At 35.1% G+C, this 16,322-nt stretch overlaps 1 protein-coding gene across 1 annotated transcript; it reads right to left on the reverse strand.

The window, feature by feature from the left end:
- Nucleotides 1-13,315: 13,315 nt before the first annotated feature.
- Nucleotides 13,316-14,630, reverse strand: LOC122045516 (AT-hook motif nuclear-localized protein 20-like). The gene has a single exon (XM_042605761.1). It carries the CDS (start codon nucleotides 14,380-14,382, stop codon nucleotides 13,630-13,632), a length of 753 nt encoding a protein of 250 aa, XP_042461695.1. The 5' UTR covers nucleotides 14,383-14,630; the 3' UTR covers nucleotides 13,316-13,629.
- Nucleotides 14,631-16,322: the final 1,692 nt, after the last annotated feature.

Here is a 16,322-nt window from a genome sequence, read left to right on the forward strand (position 1 = left end):
TTTTAAACTATCTATTATAAAAAAATTTAATTTATTCTAATAATTAATGAAAAATTTTTATATCGAATTGAGAATTCTAAATTTAATCTAACCTGATTAATAATTTTTTATTTTTTATACTTTATCTCTAAATGTGAAAACAAAATTAACACGTTGAGCTTTTTCTTGCACTACCGTCACAGTCTCAGTCATCATGGATTGTGTAAATTGCTTCTCGCACCCCCCTCTAACACACTCCTCTCTCCCGTCCCAACATACAATCTAACTACATTTACACTTACACCCTTTCATGCTTTTAATCTTTTTCTTTTTTTTTAATCGTTTTGTTTTTACCTCTAGCAAAAAGCACCTCTCCTGGCAGAAAGGGCGAGGGTCCGACGATCAAGATTGAACTGGGAACCACTTACTCGTGCTTAGGAGTGTGGCACCACTCCGTCTTGCGTCGCTTTTACCGACATCGAGTGGCTCATCGGCGATGCAGCCAAGAACCAGGTCGCCATGAACCCTACTAACACGGTTTTTGGTAAGTGGAAGATTTCCCTCGATCTTGTTCCGACGATTTTTTTCGCTCTCAATTTTGGATGAACGTAGTGCTTTAATCCTCGAATTTGAACAGTTTGCAAGATATGAATTTCTTCCGTTTTGGTTTTCCCCGATTGCTACTTGCCGAATCAGAACAAAATTTTATTCAAATATTAGCTTTCGGAATCGGATGCATTTTGTTCTTCAGATACACTTCTGATCTCTCTGTCTTCAGAATTGTTGTTCTCTTCAATGTGTTTAGTTTAGTACAAAATTTTATTCTGCATACCTTGGGCTTGTATTATCGATATGTTTTGGCTTGTAAGTGATTGAAAACATAATATTTTGATTCAGTTTTGTATCCTCAGATGCTAAACGCTTACCGTAATCCCTTTGTTTAAAGTGACATCAAGCTATGGCCATTCAAAGTGACAAGCCCATGATCGTCGTCCAGTACAAGGGTGAGGAGAAGCAGTTTGTCACCGAGGAGATCTCCTCCTTGGTGCTCACCAAGATGAAGGAGATTGCGGAAGCCTATTTCGGAACCACAGTGAAGAATGTTGTCATCACCGTCCCTGCCTATTTCAACGGTAGCAGGTAATCAAGGACGCCGGAGTTATTGCCGACCTCAACGTGATGTGAATCATTAACGAGCCCACGGCTGCGGCCATCGCCTATGGTCTCTACAAGAAGGGGAGCAGCTTCGGCGAGAAGAACGTGCTGATCTTTGATCTAGAGGCGGAACCTTTGATGTCTCTCTTCTCACCACCGAAGAGGGCATCTTTGAGGTGAAGGCGACCGCCGGCAACACGCACCTCGACGGTGAGGACTTAGACAACAGGATGATGAATCACTTCGTTCAAGAGAAAATATACGAAAGAAGGAAAATGTCAAGGGTATAAACATAAACTTTGAGATGGGGCCGAAAAGAGGATGTGCCAAAGGGGGTGCGAAAAGCACCTCTCTTATATCCTCCCCGCATTTGGGGGGCGATTTCCGACATGGCCCCGCCTCGTCATTGATTACCTTACCCTGTTCCCCTCCCCTCCCTTTAATAAATCTAGTACACTTGGAGTAGATGAAAATAGATCTAGCACATTTGGAGTAGACTGAGATGAGGGCGGAGATGACAAAGGGAGTAGAGTGGGGGCAATCTCAAATTTATATTCATTAATCTCAAATAGATTTTATTTTCCTCTAAAAAATCTATCTCTAATTTATGTAAATTTAAAATATTTTTTTCCCAATTCTTTATTTAATTTTAAATATTTTTTTTTACAAAAATTATAGGATTTTAAATTCTGTTTGTAATTCATATTTATTTTTAAAATTTTATTTATAATTTTGTCTTAAATTCATTTCAAATTCCTTATATATATATATATATTAAATATTATATTTTATTAAAATAAAATAGATTAATAATTCTCTAACAAATTCATTTCTAATTTACTTAAATATGAAAGAGATTATAATTCTGTCTCACAGATATATTTCTAAAGTGATCATATTTTCTTACCGTGTTAACTCAATATCCTCATATTTCTAAGGAATACAGTTTGCATTGGATAAGTTAGCTATGACGACTCGGTCTCAATCACTCATATCTTCTCTTATTCCACCTCAGTTGTCGATATTATCGTTGGCTTAGTCTTAGTGGTCGACATCATCTCAGACTTGGCCTCATCCACCGACATCATCCACGACTCGACCTCCATCACCGACCTCAGCTTAGATACAGCTTCAGTCTACCGAAAAACGTGGACAATGGCCACGAACATTCTAAGAGACGTGGGCAACGCTATGAACATGGACAAAGGTTGCAAATATTCGATTATGAACATGGATAATGGTTGCAAATATTATGGAGAACGTGTACATTTATAACCTTTTGAAAGGTCGCCCACTCCAACTACATCAGGCACGCACGAAAAAATAATAACCGGTAATTTCCCAACTATATAAGAATAACCGGTAATTTTTAAAAATGCAAATCCAATATCTGAGATGGTCCAAACGGAGCATGTAATGTTGTGATTACTTAAAAGGTGTACATCTTTTCCATGTTATTCTTTTGATTAATTTTTTTTTATTATTTCCTCTCTCATTTATATATGTCTCTTATCCTTTTTCTTACCTCTTAAATTATATTAAATATTCTATAGCAATATCACATGGCAGTATTAGTTTCAAAAGACTAGTATCATAATAATATTAATTTCTAGAGACAGGTACCATGACAATATTGGTTTGTTAAATTATGCATTTTTAAAAAAGATAAAACCTTCTTATCACCATTGTTAATTACTTTAAGCTAATATTTTTAGGCATATATAAATTTTGTAGAACTTGAGAACATATTGAAATGAATCTGATCAGAGTTTTCTAAGTCCATCAATGAATTTTTACCTAGAAAAATCAGAATTTAAAAAATTTACAATAAGATAAAAGCTTTGAGTGTGGAGAAAGTAGAGATGCAATGAAATCATGGTTCTGAGTCTTTTAAAAAAAGTTATAATTACATACCAAGTTGCACGGACATTGGTGCTAGTATTACCAAAACCAACACCAATTTGGTGCTAGTGTTATGAAACTAGAGATCCAAAGGTTCTCTCCTTTTTTGCTTCCCGACCTTCCTAGCTGTGCTTAAAATGATTTTAAAATTTTGAAACAATGTGGTGCTGATTTTAAAAGATCAACACCAATGTAGTGCCGATCATTGTAAACCAACATCAGGTTTATGAGAAAAACACAACATTATCATGCTAGTTTCATAATACTAGCACCACAGTCGTGCTGGTTTTGTAAAGTAACACCACAGTGGTGCTAATATTCCGATACCAACTTCAATATTTGTTCAACTTGACATGCAATCATAATTTTTTATAAGAGACTCAAAACCATGATTTCATAGCATCTCTACCTTCTCCACACTGAGAGCTTTCATCTCACTATAATTTTTTAGAATTCTCATTCCCTAGGTCAATTAATGAGTTTTGGTCAAAACTCATTGATAGACTTAGAGAGTTCCGATTAGACTCATTCCAAGTGCTTTAGTTTCTGAAGTTCCCCAGAATTTTTATATGCCCAAAAATATCAATTTGAAGTAATTAACAGTAGTGATCAGAAGATTTTCAAAGTTTATAATTTTAAGACAATTTGCACATACTTATAACTTATCTCGTAGAGATGTCATAATTATACATAGACATCATAAATATCTTCACTATATTACCTTCTTCCATTACCTGATATCTTTTCAAAAATTCAAATCCTCTAGGTCTATCAATGAATTTCGGTCAAAATCCATTAGTGGATCTAGATAACTCTAATTGAATCCATTCCAATTCCTATAGATTTCTATAATACTATGGAGTCCAATTATGTCCTTATTTATTATTATTTAAAATAATACATAGCTTAACATATCAATACTTCCGTGATGTAGATCTTTAAAAATTATCATCGCAGTGCTGGTGTAGATTTTAAGTCATAGTGCTGGTTTATGATTTTTTTAAATTAACATTATTGTCAGTATGCATGTATAGGAGAGAGAAATATTTAATATAATTTAAGAGGAAAAAAAGGAGGAGAGAAATAGGTAAATGAGAAAGAAAATAGATGAACAATATTAATTTTGTCATAGCGGTAAAATGAAAAAGATATATGCCTTTCAGATAATCACAACATTGGAGGTGTCTCTTGGCCATCTCAAATATTGAATATGCCTTTGAAAAATTTCTGAAGAATAAATATAGATTTTGATATTATTGTGCTGTTGCCCACAAGGAAAAACATATTATAAGTCTTATGTTTATATAATACTTTATGGAGAATCATATCCAAATCCATGATTCCATAATCTCCACGGTCTAAACTTTGCTTGTAACACTTTTTTATTAATTGTTCCAATTTTTTTTTCGTTAAAATGCATGCAGTCGGTGATGTCGTGGTTGAGCTTGGAAACGACAGCTTTGATACAAAAGTGAGAAATAAAAAAAAAAAAAACACAGGCATTAGGGTTCATAAAGTGGAGTTGTAAAACAAACTATCACTTTTTATATATGATCTAAATAAAATGGACGTAGTTTCAGATACATTAAGATCTAAACTAGGATCAGTTTCTAAGTTTTTTTTATGATGTGTTTTTGTTATATCATGAACAATGATATTAATTCTTTTGCTGCCATTAAAAATTAATATTAATGGATATCCATTAATCTAACTAGTCAATATATGTGTTTCTAGGATGATAATAATCTTCTGATAAGGAATTTAGAATTTTTTAATAATTAATATATTATAAAAATTATATAGATAAAATGATTATAATTCTCATGATAGTAAAAGGACATACATTAATCCCAAGCACGTAACATGACCGACCACACAATCATTTATAGAGAGGTAATCATAGATGATGGATCATTGTATATGGGAGGATAGGAATCTGGTAAATATTTCACTATTAGAAATTAACTTCTAGATCTTTTGATGATAACATCTCATACGAATGATTATCATTCTCATTATCTCAATGAATTAAGGGATCAATTACTATAAATTTTATTTATATCAACAGTCTTATAGGTACCTATATATGTTCAAAAGTCAAGATCAGACAACCCTAAGCTTGTCTAAAATATTTTTATAATATTATATTATGTCTATTGTGCTAACGCTATGATGTAGGAAAATAAAGTTGGAGTTAAGGCATTCCAGACACTCAAAAAGGATCCAGACGCTTGAAAATTAGGGCCACCAGCAAGGATCCAGGAACTCAGAATGGCCCGAATCTAGCCATGCAAGCAGTTGAGTTGGCACACCCTGGTTGGTTGGCACACGTCAGACTCTAGGTACCAAGAAGGGATCCAGGCTCCCGTAAATACATAGAAGCTGTTAGATCGTAGAGCTCGCTAGAGGGAGGAGGGGTGGTGAATAGCGATCGAAAATTCGTTATCGAGTTAGAGTAAGCAGCGAAAATACGAATGACAATGTTAACACAAATTATTTTTACTTGGTTCGGAGTCTTCGTTGACTCCTACTCCAAGGTTCGTACTCATCGAGTGCTTTCGTTCGACAATCACTAATAATTCGCAAGATGTTATAAATGTAAGTACAGGAATAATCAAAGCAATACCGATAACAGAGAAAAGAAAATCGAGCATAGGGTGTCGGAGAAGCTTTGTAGCGTCGCAGGAGCAAAACTCAATGGAGCAATCGTAGAGGCAGTTCTTGTTGTGATGCTCCATGGACGCCTTCTTTTATAGGCATGCTTTGGGCGCCCGGATCCCTTCCAGGCACCCGGACCGAGGTCTGGCCAATTAGCGTGCTTCAAATTTACTACGAGATAGATTTTGCCTTCCGGGCACCCAGACCACCATTCTCCAGAAGTTCCTTTTCTTGCAAGAAAATGTTAGTCCAAAGCAAAATAAAGATTAAACTACCCTACAAAACAAAAGTTAGCACAATTATAGTAAAGGAGTAGTAGTTAGATTCCGTCTCACTGAGATCATAATCTAGTCACGATCTCAACTTAGATTCTTAAAATGGTTCTAAGTTGGATCGACGCATACTGTTCCCTCGAAGGGGAATGCATCCTCACCAAGTCACTTCCCTCCAGTGATTTACCTTAACTTACCTGACAGACATTCGATCAGTCCGTCGACCTGTCTGGACCTGCCAGATATTAGGTTAGCTCGTCGACCTGTCTGAACTTCGTGCCAACTATCAGATTAGCCCGTCGACCAGTCTGGACTTCGTGCTAGCTATCAGGTCAGCCCGTCGACTTAGTTGATCTTCTCCTGCACATTTCATCAAAGTGTTAGATCAATGAAACTAACTTAACCTTATTTTGTTATTCATCAAAACAAGAGTTAGACCGTCAGTGCTAACCACACCAACAGAAGCAACTCGGATAGAGGATCACCGAGATACAGTCACGTCAACGATTGAGGCACTAGGAGGTGGATAATCACCAACTTAGTTGGATTGGATTAGGTTAACCCCAGGCACCCTGAAGGGATCAAAACACCTGGAAAGAGCTATGAAAAGAGGGTTCAACTAGCACATCAAACATTACTTTTCTTATGACTTTCATACTCGTATACTATTCTGAATCTCGCTCTATGACGCTAAAGCGTTGCTTTTATAATCAACGCTCAAATTACTACCTACTTGTTGTTGGTATCTTTTATATACATGTACTTTGTATTCAATTCATTTGTATTCTATTTGTGCTATTAGTAAATTACCTAACAAATGCACTTAACGAGTATGTGCCTTGAACTAGTAGTTAACGGGCTGTGAACCAAGTAAAAAATAAAGCTTGTAGCATTGTGTTTATTTCCTTTTCTTTTTCGCTATGTTATCTCTCGAAGTTTTCAGAAAAAGTGAAAAAACAATTTGCTCTATTTACCCCCTCTAGCGCTTTCTTTAATCCTACATTTGGTATCAAGCAGGGTCTCTCTAAATTGGTACAACTACCTTTTTAAGCATTATTTTTTTTATTTTTATTTTTCACTGTCAATCTGATTCAGTGCAATCACCCCTTTTGATAAATCCTCTTTATCGCTCATGGTTTTATTTCTCAAAAATGATACAATACCCTCGAGTTTATTTTTTTTTTTTTACATTATTATTTTCCTGTAATAATAATCCAAGATCAAGTCTTGATACATTCTATTTTTTTTTTCTTTTGTGCAAGATTTATTCGAAATGACCCATAAAAAAGGCTACAGTATTCCTCATCCACCTCTCTTTTCTGGTGAGGACTTCGGATATTGGAAGGGTCAGATAAAATAGTACTTCAAAACTCAAATATAGATGTTGATCGTGATCTAGACTGGATTTACACTCCCCACTGAAAATGGATTACTCATCCCCTGCGATAAATGGGAAGCACTAACAAAGAAGATGATTAAAGCCGATGTTAAGGCAACTCAAACTCTACAATGTGACCTAACCAAAGAGGAGCTGAACTGAGTTAGACCCTTCAATAGTGCCAAAGAAATATGGAACAAGGTAATAGAGATACACAAAGGCACTTACGACACCAAAGTAAGTAAGCATGATTTAATACTTAATAAATTGTATAACATAAAATTGCAGGAAGGAGAATAAGCAAATCAACTCTATGCTCGCATCCAAGATCTTCTCAATAGTCTTCACTCAATCGGTCTGCAAGTGGAAAATAGAGATATAATCAGGTATACACTAAAAGCTTTTTCGAGGAATATTTTATGGGCATCTATGGTAGATGCTTAGAATATCTACATCAATTTCCCTATTACTATATCTAAAATTTAAGATAAATAACTCAATTTATTAAATTTAGACAATCACTTTTCATTACACACTACATCAACTACCCTAAAATTTTCATTATCTTTAATTTTTTATTATTTTCTTCTCTTTCTTTTATTTTTTTAGTATTATATTTATAGAATGAGTGGAAAGAGAGAGATGAAAAAGAATGAGTGGAAGGAGAGAGATTGAACAAAATATTATTTTACTTTTAGGGTAGATGCTTCATTCCCTAAATTTCGAGAATTACTATTCATTAAATCTAAATTTAGAGAATAGATAGGATAGTTGATTCAAAGATTTTTTAACTACCCTATCCAAAATTTAGGATAAAATCTTTGGATTGAGTAGCTGATATGGATGCTCTTACAATATTTTCAAGGATCATTCTTCTCTTGGGTTAGATAAATTATTTTTCAAATTTGAATTGGATGAATAGATTAATGCATGTCTTGTAGAGAAAGAGTTTGCTTTGCTTACAGGGAAAATCAAAATAAAAGAGTTGAAATGCAAGCTACGACTCAAGCCCGAATCATCCGAAGTTGAGTTTGATTCCGAAGATGATGAAGAAATCACCGTCGAACTAGTTAACGTAATTAAGAAATTATACAAGAAAAAGAAAGGCTTCTCCAAACATGAAATCAAAAAGGTGATCAAATTGAAGGGCACTCAATCTGAACTAGGCTAGACTTTGAAGAGCAAGTTTGAGGTAACGTGCTACGGATACAACCAAAAAGGATACTTCAAGTCAGAGTGTCCAAATCTAAAAGAAGCTAAGAAGTAAAGGAGAAAGAAGGTGCTACAAACAACATGGGATGAATCTTTGTCAGAAGACTCAGATGAAGAAGAACAAGCCCAAGCAAGTTTCCTCTCACTACTGGCATAGGAACAAGTAATTGACAATGAGTTCGAAAATCGAATCGGAGGCCAAGTCTGAGAGAAACCACATATCCATATCCATTTCTGAAAGACCAAATACTACTGTAAGTTCTGTTTTAGTAGATAAGTTGTATAATTTAATTTCGTACTTAACTCGTAAGTTAGCTAAATCTAACATACGGGTCAAGTCACTCTAAAAGAAGGTAAAAGCCCTTAGGAGGAAAGTAACCCAAGTCCCTTGACTGGACCTGTTCAAAGTGAAACTTTAACTCAAATCCAGCAACTTGAAGATTAAAATTTTACTTTGAAAGATCAAGTCAAAGAACTTGGGAAATCATTGGAATAGTTCATTGTGCATTCTAAGTATCTTGATATGATACTTGGAAAACAAAGGACTATATTCAATCAATTCAGACTAGGATACAAGGCTAACACTCGATTTAAATCTTGTCAATTTTAAATTTAAATTGAAACAAAGTCTAAGTATGAGTCCCTAAAACAAGCTCGATTAATCAAGTTGGATCAAACCACTAATGGATACCTAATGTTGTAGTCACATCTGTCATGTGCGCAAATCAAATTAACAATTTATAATCAATCGAAACTCCTTAACCTACACTAAGATAGTATAGTAGAGGGCCCGGATCATCTCTCTCGCAGAACCAGTGGTAGGATGTTTACTTTTTGGCAAAATCGAACAGAGAGGTTTTGTTTGCAGTTGTTCTCTAAACCTAATACAACAGATGAAATTCTAACTAACTAGCAATGATGAACCCATAGCGCAATGTCACTCTACAATACAAGCATCACCTTCTACAGAATAAAACATCCATAAATAAACTAACCAACAATTCTATCTAACTATTGAAGATAAGCCTATACTGCATTGCCATACTGTGACACAAGAACGCCCCTCAATAGGCATAATATAAAAACATAAAAAATAACATAAACATGCATAAATGAAGAGCAGTATTCAAACTAATGCAATTGAACTAAACAAACTTAAATAACAATAAACAAAACCTAACTATACACTATCAAGAATGCCCCTCATAATGTCAAGCATAAGGCATGACACATCTAATGCACTATCTTGATGCTTCTTATAAGCATCCTTATCAACATGAGTAGTAGTCGTGGCGGGTGGTTCAGGAATGGATTACTTTAGAACGTATAGTTTTCTTTCATACTTAAGAACAATCCTTAAGTTTCTATATCATTCTAGGAAATTAGCTCCATTGAGTTTGTCCTTGTCAAGGACAGATCACAAAGAGAGAGAGTATTCGACATATCTGATACCAATGGTGATCTATAATATAAAATGCAGAAATAAGTATCATATTTAAATTACTTAATTAGACCTTTAATTAAATGAATCTCTCACTGAATTGTAAATCTTAGTAGGAGCAAGTCATGGATGTGGACAACCATAGTTTACGCATACTACTAGCTCCATACCCAAAAGCAATGTCATTCAAGTGAAACAAGATCCATATTATATCTTATCTTAAGTTAGTTTTGGCTAATCTCTCAAGACTTGTATAATTTAGGTAAGCAACTTTTACCAATTACATCATATGAAACTCTTGTATAGTTGGGTGAATATGACTATTTGTTCGTTTGCCCATCATATGAGATATGCTTTTAAGTTCTCAATCCAATTGAGATAATTAAGTTAAGTCACACTCAACGTTCAATATTCAGACATCATAATTATCCTATTGCAATCTACCAAGATAAATCGAGTCACTTTTCTTTTACAAATCTGGCTACAATTAATCGAGCTAGTAGTGAGTACCAAACTTTGGTAGACATATTAAATTGACTTAATTATATTCTATGCCTCTAAGTTCTCAATCCAATTGAGGTAACTTAGTTAAGTCTCACCAAAAGTTTAATAGTCGGACATCACAATTGTCCTATCGTATTCTACCCAGATAAATCGAGTCACTTTGCTTTGGCAAACCTAACTACCATTGATCAAGCTAGTAGTGAGTACCAAACTTTGATTGACAAATGAAAATGACTTAATTATGATAAAACTAAAGCATACATCACATACAAGCATGACATACATCACATATATGCATAATAAGAAACATGACATGGTTATGACTTGTATACTACGATATTCTCAAGCCAATGAGAAGATTCATAGGTCAACTTAGAGAATTGTATTTTCTCCAAGTGCTTCCTTGGTTGACGTGTGTTGTTGGCCTTCTCCTTTTTCCATCACCGTCCAGTAGACCAACAATCTTCTTAATTGTACATTACAAAACAAGAAACCATGAGTTACATTCGAGGGTAGTCTAATTTTATAACTGAAAATATAAAATGGTGAAAGACATGACATGCAGATCGTATTATAAATTACAACATTCACACACACAATCATCCAATTACATTTGGGTAAGGGGTCATAACCATGCACCATGACATACAACATTTGTAATATATCTATGACATAAATTTTATTATGATACTGAACATGATTTATGAGCCGCAACCCTATGGCGGTCTCGAAGTAAAATTATTTTATCAACTCATTGAATGAGTTGCTGCCCTTAGTTCATTAAGATGAACTTGAGACCCTCGTAGCTACTGTTTGGAGCCTAAAGGTGTTGTTGTCCACGGATTAATCAGCAAAGGTTGTTGACCACAGATTAATTGCTGGTCGTTAACTTAGTCCACAGATCAAGTTGTTGTTTCATGTCTCAATCAGTAATCGTTGCTGATTGGAGCAAAAACATCAATTGTTGTCCACATTTGGAGCATACGTCCAACAACATAAGTTGTTGTTCACGCCCATACAATCATGCATATCATAATAAACACATGTTCTAATCTATATCACATATAAAATATAACTACAACGAAGTATACGTATATGCAAGTGACTCTGATACTACTATAGGAATCTTTTGCAAAAAATAACACATAACACGGCGGAAAAAGGATCCCTCCAGAGATCCTTGTGAATACAGTATACTCATTCTTGCTACTCTATCAGCTAGAATAGTTACCTTTATTGCGTGACCGGTGCTCCCGACAGTAACTTTGATTCAAATGTAGATCTCAGTGCGATCAGAATGTCCGCGCATCTACGGTATCAACATGAACACGTTCCACGTTCGTCGCACGAACACAGCTTCGGATAAGACCATGTTCATGGTGCTAGCCACAAGAGAGGTTTAGCCAAGGCAAGAAGAAGAGGAGGAGGAAGAAGATCAAGAGTCTCATTAATCAAATGCAATGCCCTAAAAATCTTTTATATGCATCCAATGAAAACCAAGGGTTTTTACTCTTTAATCTTCCTCTTCAATGTCAAATTAATCTCCATTAATTATTTTTAATGGATTAGATTTTAGCATATTGGATTAACTATTAATCTAATAAGTCAATCCATATCCATTAACCCATTAAGTCTAATCATCTTATAATTGACTTTTAAAACTAATACTAACAATTAGTTCATAATTAATAATCACCAAAGCAATTAATGGCAAAGTCTATCACCAAAATTGTACTAGTGAATGCTCACAAACTATTTCTCTTATCATTGCACATCCTTGAATTACTTGGTATGCACCACATGCATCATTTAATAATCCCTTTATTTGTTATAATGTCATCTAATAAGACACAAATTATTCATTAATCATGTAGGTCATCTAATATGAAATTATAGAGTAATATGAAATCCATGGGCGTGTTGTAGCTTCAATAAGGATAACTTGAGGATAGTAATATTGGATCGCATGAGATAAATGATATTACCTTTTACTCTAATAATAAATAAGATCATGTGGCAAATTAAAGGTTATTTGGGTCATCTTAGGCTAGGTGTGCTATCCACGCTAATTTTAATAGTTTGAAAATAGTTTGTCATACATATATCAAAAAAAATTAAAGGAGAGGGCAAGGGATGTTAAAGAAAAACAATTATTTAGGAGATACCGATTCATTTCAATTATATTGCTCTCCGAATTCTTATAATGTACCATATATATGGTATATTAATTAATACCCTTATTTAGAGTTAGTCAATGTATAAAAGTAAAAAAAAATTATATATATATATATATATATATAAAATTTGTTAACACATATCAAATGGCAAACAAGAGGTTAACCAAAAACATAACTTAATAAACTATAAGCATTACTGGTCGATTAATCTAAAACAACTATAGCTGACCTGCATTAGGATTCAATGTATACAAACATTGACTAAAAATCAAAGTGTACAGATAATATTTTACAGCTAAAATTATGACTTCTTTTAGCGACAAACAAACAATATTTCTAATCAAACTCTTCAGTAAAAAAGGAAAAAAAAAGTCTGATCTCTTAAATCAAGAAGAGAATTCTATTATCTATTATTATTATTTTTTGAAGTTCTTTATAGAAGCTAGATTCCTACTACTACTACTACAGTACAACTTATAAAAAAATATGAATAAATTATTGTAATATGCAAGAGGCAATCATGCATCTATCTATTGCTAAGAAGATAATAATCCACCTCTAGCCTCTACCTTGTTAAATGCTATAGCAAATGACCAACCAAATCACAGTAAACAACACACCAAAGCAATCGAGGTGCTTAATGTTTAAGCCAACTGGAATATATATCAAACTATACACAATGATCATTGTCAACTTTGTTACATATATTTATAGTTTAATCGACAGATATAATGTGCTGTTGAGTTGAGCAACGGCCATTAATTGATCTTCTTCCACCTTCAAATGCCTAATTGCTAATTATATGTATATATTCTCAATTGCATGTGGCCTAAATTATCGCCAATTACATACATTTATTACACACACAATCATTATATAGCAACAAGTTAAAGCTCACCGGCGTCTTCTTTATTCAATTTGTGGTCTTTTTTCTTTACCTTGGCCGGCGGCTCAGAATGACAGCGGCCTCGGATGAGCCCAGGCTAGGCCGTCGGGGTCGTTTAAATACGGCGCCGGCAAGTTGTACATGCTCAACAAAGACGGATCTGCTGATAATCCGCCACTGCCGACTCTGGCGATAGGCAACAAGCCCTCATCCTCTTCCTCCAGCGGCAACCTCTCGTAGATGGCGTTGGAGAAGGTGGCTGCAACCACTATGACGGGTCCCACAGCGACGAGTGCCCCCACGACGATTCCCCCAACCACCTGTCCCTGGCCGCTGGCCAGGTACACGGTGAGGCCGGTGGATCCGGGCGGCGCCGCTCCGGGCAGGAACGTGCCAGCAAGCGACAGGATCTCGAAGCGGCCCTGAAGGGCGACGACGGCGGATCCTGGGGCTGCTGGCTGCCTGAGGGTGACGTTGGCGACGGCGCCGGAGCCGCTTAGGACGTTGATGCCGCACTGGCGACGGCGGGCGAAATGGGCGATGCACTCCGAGACGTCAGCGCCGGAGGCGACCTCCATGACGTGGCTACGGAGTGCGCTGGGGCTGTCTCGGGTGATGAAGATGGGCGGCTTGGGCTTGTTCTTGGAACCCGGAGGGCGCCCGCGGGGGCGACGGGGGCCAGCCTCCACAGCGCCCTCCTTGGGGTCGTCCTCAGCCTCATCTGATTCCTTGGAAGCGAGCATCTCGTCGTCGTCTACGGCATCGCCCTCGTCCAGCTTCCTGCAGGGGTGACCAGCGACGGCTAAGGAAGCGGCCATCGGTTGCCCCGGCCTTGGAAGGCTCAGATGACCCGCCCACCATGGATTAGCCAGCTTGTATCTCCGCTAGTTCACCTCAATGAATCTTTTTCCTCTTGGATTCCTTCCTTCTTGATTACAAACTAATGGAGGATGCCATGATTCACAACTTCATATGAGGCACCGTAATAGAATGAATGAATGAATGAAAGAAAGAAAGAAAGAAAGAAAGATGTTGACAATTAGGAAGGAGAGTGTTTTGTCTTAGTCCACACCGATGGAAGAATAATAAGGCAAGTGGGCATTAAAAATTATGAGCACTTGGCAGTCACTAATCATGTTGAGAAAGAGAGGAGGTAAGCCAGTTTCTTAATGTAATTACTGAAATATGTTGGGAAAAGTCGACATTGTGCAGTGCAGTGGCTTGTTGGCTTGAGGTGTGGAAACTGAGATCACAGTGATATATTAAAGTAAAGGAGAGGTGAAATTGTCGATCTAGAATCTTTTGCTGGGTCAAGGTAGATTAGGGTCTATTAATAAATTAAGAAGAGGCTCTAGGGCTGGGTTCCCGAGGAGGAGAGAACGTGTCGATCGATTGATAATCTATGTATATCAATAATCGAGCACTGCTTGTGGCTTCTAGAAACGAATTTATGGATGAGCACTTAAGTTAGATTTTGACAATTTTATTATAATATAAGGAAATAATTTTTGATGAGTATGTTATTAAATAATAAATTTATCCTTTAATAATTTGACGATAAGCTATGATTTATCTTTTTAAACATAATCTGAGAATGAATTGTAAGAGACATTTAGAGTCAGTCCCGATCCTTTGACTCAAAAGGTATGGGGCGAAAAAATAAAATAAGGTCCAAAATAAATTTTTAATAATATACAATTCATCTACAAAGATTTCTTCTAGTATTTTTATTGCAAAATCGTTTATAATATTTTCAGTTTCAATATTTTTCAAAATATCTTTCTCAATACATAAAATTATCAATCTATTTATTTTTTCTTGCGACATTGACGATCTCATATATGTTTTTATTAATTTTAATTTTAAAAAACTCCTTTCAACGGTAACAGACATAGTCAACAAGATTCTATAAGTAATTGTAACATTTGAAAAACAATTTATACTTTGAACAAATTCAAGAATATCAATTGTAGACATTATTACATTTAGTAAACTCATTTGTAATATTTTTTAATTCGGTAAATAAATCATCTAACGTAACATCTGATGAATTGTTATGAATTAGAGTAGATTTTAGATTGACATAACATTTTCGCAATTCATCATTGTCCAAAGTTCTTAATATTTTTGAATTAAATAAAAAACCAAATATATTTTCAAAAGTTTTCATTTGCTCAAATTTACATTTTAAAGAAGCAATCGTCATGTCCACAACAACAATAAAATAATCAATTCTAAAGGACTTTGATAGTGAAATTTCATTGTCCTCTCTTTCATTAAATTATTTTTTCCTAAAAATATGATGCTTTGTTATAAATATTGGTTCTATGTTCATATATGATCTAAGACTTTTAGTAATAGTTAAACTTGAAATAAAATCATCATTTCCTATACTTTTCAAAAAATAAGATTATACCTTCCAATTATTTCATGATAACCTCAAATCCCTAATTTTTCATTTGTTTACCACTTTGCAAATTGCAACTTAAAAGGATAAAAGGAAAAGATAATATCAAAAGGTTCTGAAATATGAATTTGGGTCCAACTATCCAAGGCACCAACTACATGCATATAATACATAATATCAAAAAAAAAATTGGGCCCTAATCGGTGAACAAACTATAAAAAATATCTGGAGTGAGTGTAATCATCTTTGATTGTAATGAAAACTAAATTTAAATCATGAAATCGATTTTTAATATGTGAAATATAATAGGGATCGCCTGATCTTTTTATTCAAAGTAAAAGGGCCACTATA

Source organism: Zingiber officinale, chromosome 2B (genome assembly GCF_018446385.1).
Source record: "Zingiber officinale cultivar Zhangliang chromosome 2B, Zo_v1.1, whole genome shotgun sequence".
NCBI classification, from domain to species: Eukaryota; Viridiplantae; Streptophyta; class Magnoliopsida; order Zingiberales; family Zingiberaceae; genus Zingiber; species Zingiber officinale.